This window comes from Botrytis byssoidea (assembly GCF_014898295.1).
Source record: "Botrytis byssoidea strain MUCL 94 chromosome Unknown BBYS_010, whole genome shotgun sequence".
NCBI lineage: Eukaryota > Fungi > Ascomycota > Leotiomycetes > Helotiales > Sclerotiniaceae > Botrytis > Botrytis byssoidea.
In genome coordinates, this window is record NW_024065851.1 from 73072 (window position 1) to 85820 (window position 12749).

At 25.4% G+C, this 12749-nt stretch overlaps 1 protein-coding gene across 1 annotated transcript; it reads left to right on the forward strand.

The window, feature by feature from the left end:
- Positions 1-6035: 6035 nt before the first annotated feature.
- Positions 6036-8592, forward strand: EAE97_005667 (uncharacterized protein; the record flags this gene model as incomplete). Its single annotated transcript, XM_038876179.1, has 4 exons — positions 6036-6717; positions 6770-7433; positions 7494-8420; positions 8463-8592. 4 exons carry the CDS (start codon positions 6036-6038, stop codon positions 8590-8592), a joined length of 2403 nt encoding a protein of 800 aa, XP_038732655.1.
- Between the last annotated feature and the right edge of the window lie 4157 nt (positions 8593-12749).

Sequence of the window (12749 nt, forward strand, 5' to 3'; positions counted from 1 at the left end):
TTTTTTTATAGAATAATTCTTTTTGAATAGAATAAACTTTATTAGGATTTTAGGAGTTTCTATTTATAAAGTAGACTATATAATTGATTTAATCTTCTTTAATATTCCTTTTACTAATATTATTATTAATATTAATCTAAAAAGTGGTTTTGATTATGAAATATAGATAATTATAATCCCGAATTTTATCTTATTTATTATTAAATTCTCTAATTGTATAATTAGTAATAAAGGTTTTTTAGTTTTTTAAGAGATTATAAAAAACGGAATTCCTTATTTTCCAAATCTAATGAATATACTTACCGAATAGATTAATGAATTAATAGATATATTAGATTCTTTATTTGAATTAATAATTCGTTTAATAGAAAAAGAGAAAAGTGTTTTTAGATGCTTTATCTTCTAATGAATAAACAAATGCAGAATGATATATTAAAACTATAGAATAATTAGAATTAAGAGTATTAATCAAATGGAATAATAATAGTGGGGATTAATGATTATAATCAAAAAAGCAAAATACTAATACTAATATAAAATAATTGATGGGATAAGCTGTGATAAAGATTTATATAAAGTAATTAGTTAGTATAAGCTCACTATTAATCTTAGAGTATCGTCCTTGATTATTAATAATATAATAATTGAAAATATTATAAAAAAAGCCTGAATTCTATAAAAAGAGATTTTTGAATATTTTAATAATAATAATAATTTTATAATAAACCTATTCCATTTAGACTATATATTTAATAGACTTTTATAAAATATAGAAATATTTTTTGAAAAAATGGAAAAGAGTGTTATAGGAGTTTCAAGCATTTCACTAGAATTTAATCAAGTTATTATTTGCCTTCTAAAAACTTATTGGAATTTTATTAAATTAATAATTATTAGAATCTTTAATAAATACCTATAACTTAATTATTTTTTTAAATAAATGAAGATAGACAAAAATAATAATAATTCTTAAAATTAAAAAAAAAAACAAATTATTAATATAATCCTAATAATTGATAACCTTATTTTTATATATTTTAAAAGATTTAGAATATATAATTATTTGATATATCTCATAAATTATAATAACAATAGGAATACTTAATTTATAATATAATAGAGTACTCCCTAAATAAATAGTAATAAATCTAATTACTTTATTTATATATAATATTGAAAAAACCTTTACTTATAAATAAAAAGTTATAATAATTATATTAAATATTCAAGGTATATTTAATATATTCCTGCCAAATAGATTACTAGAATACATATATTAACAAAAATAACCCCACTTTTTTCTGCAATTAGTTTAAGCCTTTCTAAACAATTATATAATGAAAATTCAATTAGAGAATACAATTATAGAATATAACCATATCAAATATAATACCCTATAAAACTTTCTATTTTTATTAATATTATATATTCTATACTTTATTAAGCTTTTGAATTATAATATCAAACTATATTTCAAATATACTAATAATATTTGTATTTATTATATATTCAAGAATATTTATAAGAATATTAATTTTCTTAAATACAATCTCTACTAGATTTTCTAATGAAATAAACGAAATTATATAGTATTTATATCAAAAAAACTAGAGATAATATATTTCTCTTAAAGGAGAGAGGTGTATATCCTATATTTAGAAATAAATAATAAAATAATAATTCATTTAATTAATAAGATAAATAATGAAATTGTTTAATTAGTTTTATATTAATTAAAAATTTAATTTAATTAGAAATTTTTTTTTAAAAGATATATTACAAAACAAAAAGCAAAAGCCCGCAAGATTGCGAAATATATTAAAAGATTTGTATAAATATATTATAATCTATTAACTATAATATTATATAAAGTAATAATTATCTATATCCTCTTTTTTATTTTTTATGGATTCGAGATATAATATATAAATTAAATAAAGTTAAATTAAATAAAAGAAATTACTTATAATATAATAATAAGTATAAAACTAAGTAATTATATTATTAAAGTTGATTAAATAATTATTCTAGTAGTAAAAGGAGTTTTGCTCGTTTAATATATAATTCCAATTATTACAATTTTGAAAAACTCTAAACTACCACCCAGCAAGTTAATATTCAAATAGATATAAATAAGATTTGTATTTCAATTTCGCAAAGTAGATAAAAACTATTCATTAATAATTCATTTAATACAAATATTTCAATATAAAATAAATAATATTAATCTTTATAAATTAATCAAATTAATTTCAAAAGTACTAAAATTAATACTTTTCCCGCTATATTTCTTTACAGAAAGCTGCATTAACCTTATAAAAGATATGAAAAAAGAAGCAGCTATATTTGAATTTATATAATAATAAAATTATTTGTCCAATAATTATATTACAATTTTCTCAAATAATATTAAATAATATTATTAAAAACAAAAGATAATCGATTATAATTATATAATCTATTAGGAATAATCTCAAATAGTATTTGATTATAGAGTAATTAATCTATTCTTATATATTTTTGATATTAAGGTAATGGATATTCTAAAAGGCTTAAAGCATATAATTTGATTAGAGTTGATTGAATAGATTATTATATATATCAATAGCACCTTAGTTATTTAGTATATCAGGAATAATATTTCTAATTTATTCTAATAAGCATTTTTATATTATTATAAGATTATAAGGAATAGGTAAATAACAATTCAATAATTACTTAAACATATTGAAATCCTTGGAAACAAGAAAACCAATTAATTCATTAATTAGAGTGTTTACAATAATCATATTGAAAACAATAACTTATTGTTCCCTATTATCAATAGAATAAACTTAATAATTAGAATTTTTAAATAAGGAATAGAATAGAAATAGTGAAAACAAAATAAGATTATTTTTGCTAATTAATATTATTATTAATACTTTAATTATTAAATTAAGGAATTTGAGGAATTTACCCTCCTCCATTCTATTCTATAATAATTGATAATACTTAGAATTGGATATAAAGATTTTACATTTTATTATTAATATTTTTAATATAATAATATTATTTCAGAATATTTTTGTAAGTATAGTAAAGAATCTAAATATTTAATACTCTATTGATTTTCTTATATTCATTTTGATAATTAATTGAATAAACCCAATTCAATTTTATAAAATATAAAAAATGCAATTAATTATTTTTCTTTTTTTTTAAAAACTCTAATAGATTTTGTAATCTTTTTAATAATTATTAATTATTTCAAGTAATTATATTTAATTTCTTTAGAAATTCTCTAATTTCCTATTTTTATATTATTAATTAGGGCTATATTCTTTTTTAAAGTTATTTCTCCCTTTTCCCTTTATTGCTATATACAAACTGTATTATATAAAAACTAATAATATAGGGCCTTAAAGCTAGCTGCAAATCTGAACTATTTAGTATAAAATGGATTGAATAATATTAATATTATAAGCGGGAGATAAGTGGTAGGAGTATATATAATGTTTTTAACTACTTTTTTTCTGATCTGTATTATAATTATAAAAGAATGGAATACATAACTATGCTAGTATTTCTGTTTGTATAGTCCATTCCTAGTATTCTCTGGGAGGTTATAGTGAGCCCCTGTGGCTTATCCTCTGGATGTAAATTAAAATAAATAAATAAATAAATAAATCTATATTTTTAGCTAAAGTTAATATAATTTCGAATATAAATATAGAGAAGCTTGATTGATAACGAGTTATTCGAGATTTTATTAAAATTAATTATAAAAAAGTTTCAAATAGATTATAAGGAATTTGAGAGATTTATAAATCTTAATTAAAAAAAGGGAGAAGTAGATATGCGAATTCGAATATTCAGTTTCGAAAGTATAACTTCAGAATCGAAAGGTATTAAATCTATTTCTCGAAACCCTGATTTCATATTCTAAGAGATAATTGATTTTTTGTATACAACTTTAAAAGCTATAAAGAATTCAATTTTTGAAATATGATTAATATATACCTTAATAAATCCATTAATTTGATTATTATATAAATATTTCAGATTATTAAAATAATTAATATCAAATAACTAAATTAAATAACTTGAATATAATAGTAAACTTAAATATATAATATTGTTTTCTTTATAATATACTTGAAAAGCTATTAATTCATAATTTTCATATCTATTTAGTATTAATATTCGATATTTGCTTTTTTTTCAATTCTTAGTATACTTATTGAAATATTTCAATTATTCTAAATTCGTTTTATTATTTGTTTATTTATTAGATATAGATTTAATAATTTATTCTATAGAAAAATTAGTTTTGATATATTAATTAGAAAGATAAATCTGTTTTTGAATTATTAGAAATAAGGAAATAGTTTTATTCTTTCTATTTCCATATATTATTACTATAGTTTATTCTCGATTACCTAATTATATTGATTTACTTCTATTATATCTCTTAATATTAGTTATAATTATTCCGAAGTATATTATATCTATTATAAAGCCTGTTTTATTAAAATTATAAAAATTATTATTCAAAATATCAAATTTCGCTTATATATTTATAACCAATCGAAACTAGTCTTTAATAAACTTAAGATTTTTGTAAAAAGCTTTTTGAAAATTATAAATATAATTAAAATACATTTTTAATTCGATTCAACATTTTATAAATTAATATATTTAGAGCTTTCTAATATACTTTACATTCTTTAATTCAAAAATATAATTTGTCATATTTTTTATTCCCTTGAATTTAAATAAAAAACCTTTTGAATTTATATCAAAAATATATTAAATAATAATCTTCTTTTTTAATTCTATAAGTTTATATTAATTCACTCAAATTTCAGAATATAGAATTAAACTATTTATTCTATAAATAAAAATTGTATAAAGGATATTATATAATTGAAAGGTTTTTTGAAAATTTAGTTTTTTATTGTTTTTAATAGTTTTGATAATTAAAAGTAAGTGTACTTCTTTATTATTAAATTGTATAATAAATAATTAATAAATCATATGTTGAAGTTAGTTATGTTTATTAAGGTGAAAGTGGTCCACTCAATGATATGATTCACTCGATGATAAATCACGTTAAGCTTAGATTGTTTGGGCTATCTTGGTGTTCTCGGTGTTTAACTAAAAATTGAAGTGCCGGTGTCTCCACTGAGTGCGGTACTTGTACTTTCAATCTGCCCGTTTGACACCCTAACTTCATGAAAACAATTATAAGCATCATGTAGGCAGTGGAGTGGACGCGTATGCTATCCAATCACAAATGGTAGCGCATATCATGGAATTTGACATAGTCGTAAGGCTTGGCGTTTTTCGTCACCCGTCCACATTCGTTCACACTGTCCACGCATAACCATACCCATACCCTTACTCGTCCACACTCGTCCACACTTTTGCCAGCCGGTCTGCAGTTCCTATGGATGCTACATGGCACTAGAAGTCTCGTTTCACGTTGCAAAGTGTTTGCTTAGTGAAGGTCTGGTTGATAGTTGAGATGATCGTTGCCAACGTTAATCAAGAACTGCATGGCCCATCATCTAGAAGAGCTCTGATATCAACCATGAATTGACAGTGGCAATTGGTCTTCATTAGATCTGGTATTTCAGCTACTACTCGTCTGGACATAACGCATGGTAAGGATATGCTAGGCGAGAGGCTACAGGCAATACTACCTTCCCCTTGATGAATGACATTCAGAGGGTCCCGTCCACTTTACGATGAGGCGTATAATCTAAGTAGTTGAAGCCTTGATATTCAGACCGGAGACTGGTCTTCTAGCAAACCCATGGTGGTATATAGAAAAATAGTCACAATGAGCGGCAAGATTCGTGTCCAGTGACATCTTCTACTCTTTGAACTCCTCTAAACATTATATGGGTCGCCCTGCTGAATAACTTTAATTTAAAGAGGATGGGGAAGATTGATCTATAGACCCTTTTGTGGTTTGAAGATATATAAGACGAGTACAGAAGCCATGCTCTGAAAATCACCAATACTCACATCTCATTCATTCGTTTAACATGAAGGGCCACAAAGTCCTCAGTGTCGCTTCGGCGCTTTCATTATTTACCATTGGCCTTTGCGCCAGTAATTCCACCACAACTACACCTTCTTCTTCATCAGGTCTTCTCGCAGATGGCAACGTAAACTTGGGGGCTGCCTCTGATGCGTACGAGAAAGCTGTTACTTTCATATCTTCTTTGATCTACGCCCAAAAGATCGCTATCATCACCGGCCAGTCGATCGACGATGGCAACGTAACATGGACTCCCTTGGCATCCAGGGATGGTGCCGTTGGCATCAACATGAACTTTTTTGTTTCAGGATTTAGCACACCTCAAGCTGTCAGCATGACCTGGAATCGTACACTGTTTCTTGAAAGTTTCTCAGCCCTTGGAAAGGAGTTCTATGCTTTAGGTGTTAGTTTGGCGGATGGACCTATCTCTAGCTCAATGGGACGTGTGGCTTATGGAGGCCGTAATGGCGAAGGATTTGCTCCCGACCCATACTTGAACGGTATCGCCATGGGACAAGCTATTGTTGGTATAAGCAGTGCTGGTGTTGTCACAGCCGGTAGACATTTTCTCTTCAATGAACAGGAGACAAATCGATCTTCTACCAACAGATATTCGAGCAACGTAGATGATAAGACAACTCGTGAAGTCTACCTCTGGCCATTTGCCGATGCTGTCAAATCCGGCAGTGAGTTAAATCTTTTACAAAGGAATGATTAAAACTGACATAGTAATCTTAGTGATGGCTACCATGTGTGCCATGAACAAGAACAACACCCTTTCTTGCGAAAACTCCGAACTCCTCAACAACTACTTGAAGACCGCCGTTGGCTTCCCAGGTATGGTCACTCCTGATCAAGGTGCTCAATCTACCTCTTTCGGCTCCGCCAATGGTGGTCTGGATTATGAATCATCATCACTATGGTCAGAGGAGATCCTCGAAGCTGGTATCGCCAATGAGAGCTTTACCCAAGAGAGGCTAGATGATATGGCTGTTCGTAATGTCATTGGATATTACTTTGCTGGCCTTGACGACGGCCTTCTACCTTCGGAGTCAGGTTACACTGATGATCGTGATGTCCGTGAAAATCACGCCGATATCATACGACAAGTTGATGGAGAGGCACTTGTCCTTCTCAAGAACACGCAAGATGGTACGGGTCGAGGTCTACCCTTGAGCAAGCCTCGCACTATCTCTCTTTTTGGAGCTCATGCTGGTCCTGCTATGGCTGGTCCCAACCGAGCTTTCAGTGTTCAAGGAACCCCTGCCGACACCTACCAAGGTCATCTCGCCGGTCCTGGTGGTTCTGGTCAACCATCGCTCTCCTATCTCGTTACTCCATTCCAGGCCATCAGCGCCCGTGCAATTGCCGATCGATCGATGATCTGGTGGGTCCTCAACAAGTAAGTCCAATATTCTATTCTCTTATCGCTTCTAGAATTACTGACTAATTTGTGATGTAGTACATACACGGATTCTTCTAGCTCGTCTAGTGGTATGGGCGGTGGCATGGGTGGTGGCTTTACTGGAGGTGGTATGCCGACTACGAATACCAACAGCACCAGTATGACAGCTCCAGCTAGCGCTTCCCGAAACAGTAGCTCCAGCTCCGGTTCCACAAACTCTGTCAATCTTGGTAATTTGGGCTCAGGCACAGCATTATCCCCTTCAATCTCGAACTATGCTTTGAACTCTGCTGCTTGTCTCGTTTTAATCAATGCCGACTCTGGAGAGGGTGCTGACCGTGGCGAACTCTCCAATGATGAGCAGGATACTATGGTCACTACCGTTGCCGGCAACTGTAACAACACTATTGTGATTGTGAACACTGTTGGTCCACGTATCCTAGATGCTTGGATCGAGCACGAGAACGTCACTGCCGTTCTGTACAGTGGTCTTTTGGGTCAAGAGTCTGGAAATGCGATTGCCGATGTCCTGTACGGTGATGTAAACCCTAGTGCCAAGCTTGGATACACTCTTCCCAAGAATGCCAGCGATTACCCCTCCGAGTTTAACATTTGCGAGGAAGATCAATGCGACTACAGTGAGGGAGTATACCTTGACTACCGCTACTTTGACTCCAAGAATATTACCGTTCGTTACCCATTCGGATACGGTCTCTCCTACACCAACTTCACTTACACTACCGAGGTTGCTGCTACCATTGTCAATCAAACTGCCCTCACATACAAGTACGCTTCAGGACCAATAGGTCTTGGTGGTGAAGCCGATCTTTGGGATGATGTTCTTAACGTTACTACCAGTGTCTCGAACACTGGCGCTGTAGCTGGTGCTGAAGTTGCTCAACTTTACATTAGCTTCCCCGATGAGGCTGAACAGCCAGTTCGCATTCTTCGGGGCTTTGAGAAGGTCAATATTGCCCCTGGAGAGTCAGCAGATATTTCTTTCAGTCTCCGTTGACGTGATCTTAGTTATTGGGATACCGCAGCTCAGGCCTGGGCAGTTGCCTCCGGCGACTACACTCTCTCTGTTGGTGCCAGTTCGAGAGATTTGAAGGCTAGCACTACATTGACCCTTACAATTGGCTTCACTAGTACTTAGTGATGTACTTGATGCATACGGCAGTAGAGTTTTTATCCCCCAATAAATTCTTTCTTATTTGTATATAGAATTTAGAACATATAGATAGCGATCAACAAGTTGTTTCTTTAGGTTTTACCTCATTCCAAATCTATATTGTGTCAAAATACAATGTGATACTCTTCATAGTAGATTTTTAATCTACTTCTTTTACTATTATATAATTGCTTCTAATTGAGATCGAGTAGTATTGATATTAGTACTTCGTGGTTATGAATATTAGTAAATTATCTAGTAGAATTGAGGTTTATGTTTTAAACAAGATTTTTTTGCGTTTTAAACGCTTTTTATTTGTGTTTTAAACGTTACGAAATCAAAACTCGTTTTAAACACTTTTCATTTCTGTTTTAAACACTTTTTATTTACGTTTAAACATGTTATCATTAATACTTGCTTGAAACGATTTTTACTTAAGTTTTAAACAGGAAATATTTACGTTTTAAATAATAAATTCTTACGTTTTAAACGATAGTTATTTGTAATGTAAATAATAATAATAATCTATAATGATTAAAGTCTATTAAAGTAGTTTACTATTCTAAATTGACTTAGTAGAGAGCTTGAGAATCATTAAGAATGAATAGAGAAACTGTCACGGTCATGGACTAAAGGGCTCCATTAGGCACATGATAGTAAGCCCTCGGGCCTACTGTATGCCGAAGGGAGTCCGCATATATATATAAATTGTATAGTTTTTATAAATTTAAAAGAATTAATAAAAAATCTTAATACTATATTTCATCTAATTGATTTATTATTAATATTTATTTTAATAATTTTTTTCATTTTTTAATAAAGTAATTTATCAATTAATATTTATTAAAAAACTATTAATATTAATATAATTTCTATAAAAAGAATATTTAAAGATTATAATTCGTGTAGTATAATTTCAAATCAATTGAATAGGAATATTAATCAATTTCTTAAGGAAATCAATATCAATATATAAGTAATTTAATTACAACAATCTTTTGATAATAAGGATCTATTATTAATTCAATAACTTTAAGAAATAAGAGGAGAAATAATTATTATAAAGAAAGCTTATAAAGCAGTAATGGATTGCTTATTATATATAATTATTTTAATCAATTATAATAATTCTGTAATTACAATATATATAATTCTTAGGATTATTATTTTAAATCAAAGAAAGCTTTTTAAGCTATAAAAACTAAAGTAATATAAAGGGAAAAGTATTAGTAAAACTAAAGATTTTTTTTTTTAGATAAAGATTATATTTCAAAATAATAATGGATATTATTTTCTAATGGATAAGAAAAAAATAAATTATATTATTTAATATTTTGAAAAGCAATCTTTGGTGGTTTAATGTTAATATAAAAATAAATTATTAAACAAAACAATAAAATAGGGAAATTTCAAAGAATATATGTATAATATAATTATAGATAAGGAGAATTAGTAGTAATAGATAATTCAAAAAATTGTATATATAAAATAAAGAAAGGACAAAATTATAAATATCTTTATAATATATTTAAAAGATTTTGAAAAAAATATTAAACAAAAGTTAAATAGTATTTAGAGAGAAAAGCTATTGGTAGATCTTTTATCTAATTTAGCTCAAAGAATATCTGAGTTATTCTAATAATTTGAATTTTATTTCAAATTTATTAAATATACTTATAAATTGAAAAATGTTGATAAATTATATTCAAATAGAAATGCTAGGGAATTGTAATAAGTATATAAATATATCTATTCCTTTTTATAATTAAATTTTTTTTTAAAATATTTTTATATATAAAATAATATATTTATAAATACTATTTCTCAAAATCGAAAATCAAATTAATTAATAAAAGACTTAGTAATTAAACTAGAAAAACCTTTTATTGAAATATTATATATAAATTATATCCGAAATATTGTTTATTATAAATATCAGCAAAAAGAGTATTATATTATTATATATCAAAACCCTGTTATATATAGATATTATAAAGAAAAGCATAGAGATTTTATTTATTCAAATAATATATTTAATATCCCTCATTTAGAAAATGCTTAAATCTAATTATTATAATAAGTATTCCCTTCATACTAGACTTACAAAAAAAAAGGAGAGTAATTTGTATAATTATTGTGTTTTTCAATATAAATAAAAAGCTAATAGCTTTCCGATGTTTTATTGATTTAGGAATATAAGTTAATATTATTTAATAAAATAAATATATAGAATGAGATTAGATATTAAGTAAAAAGAATATTCTATTTATATTCGTAAATAATATTGCTATTATTTTATATAAGGATTATAAGTTTATTATAAAAATAAAGAATAATAAAAAAAAGAAAAGAATTTATATTTATAACTTTATTTTTATTATATTAGATTTACTAAAAATAAATATTATTCTAAATCTATTTTGGTTATAAGTAGTAAATCTGAATATTAACTAGAAATCAATATTTCTTTAATATTATTTTAATTTTAATAATCTTGAGATAATTTTGGTAAAAGAATTTTATTAAAAAATAAAATAAAACAATTAAGTTTTTATAATATTTTTAAATAATAGTATACTTTATCAATTAAAGATATAGAATTGTATAATACTTGTATTAAAATTATTTATTATATTAAAAAAATTCAAAAAATATAAAATAATATTCTTAAAGAATAAAAATAGTTTTTTATTTAATTATTATTCAATAAAATATTATATTGATTTCGAATCTGATTCAAACTCTTTTTGGAACTTTATTTATTTCTTATTAAAAAAGAAATTCTTAATATTATAAAAATATTTTAAAGAATATCAGAAAAAAGAGTAAATTAGAAAATTGATTAATTTAGTAAGTACTTTAATTATATTTATATTTAAAAAGCGGGAAGATTATTAATTATATATTAATTATTGTAAGTTAAACTGAATTATGAAGAAAGATAGAATCTTATTATTTTTTATTAATAAATCCTTAAATTGATTGTAGCAAAATATTATCTTTATAAAACTAGATTTAAGAAATGTATATTATTATATTTATATATAAATAAAAAACAAATAGAAAACAATGTTTTATATATAATATAGTTAATATAAATATAAAGTAATACTATTCAGTCTTACCAATACCCTAATAATATTCCAGATATACATCAATTAAGTACTGATAGGTTTAGTGGATAATATTTGTATAATATATTTAAACAATATTCTAATCTATTTAAAGAATAAGATTATATATATAATAAATATTTAAAGGGTTTTTGAATATTTTATTAAATATAAACTCTATACAAAATTAAAGAAATATATTTTTTATATAAATAAAATTAAATTCTTAAACTTTATTATTTCAATTATAGGGGTTATAATAGAATTAGAATATATTTAGATTATAATAAAATAGTTTATATTTAGTGATCTTCAGGATATATAGGTATTTCTTAACTTTACGAACTTTTATTAATATTTTATTAAAGTCTATTCGACTATAGCTTATAGTATAATTGTATTAATACAGGTAAAACACTACAACCTTTTTGCACAACAGTGAGCTTAGATCATACTAAGCCACATCTTCCGATTATATAAACTTTAGTATTAGATATAGCTATAATTATTGCCAATAATGTAAATGCTATAATAATTATTTTTATAAAAGCATCAATTATAATTAATTCCCAATTTATTTGCAATTAATTATCATTTTTATTTTTAATATTTAATTATAATAATACAAATACTTATAATATAAAAGCTATAAGAACTATTATATCAAAATTATAAATAATAAAAGAATTCTTTATTATAATATAACTTAATATTTTCAATAAATAAGTATAACTCAAATATAAGATTTATAAAATATTGAAATAATATTTATTATTCAAAACTAATAATATATTTGAAAAAATAGTTTTTTAATAAAGAAATATATAATATAATAATAAATAATATTAAACTAGATTATTACAAGTATAATATAATTTATAATTAAAAACAAAAATAATAATAATCCAAATTGTATTTATCAAATATTACAAAGATCCCAAAAAACTTAAGTATATTTTATAAATATGAATATATATATACAAAAACAGATTACAGAATAAAAATAATTAAACCCTAGAAAACTAAAGT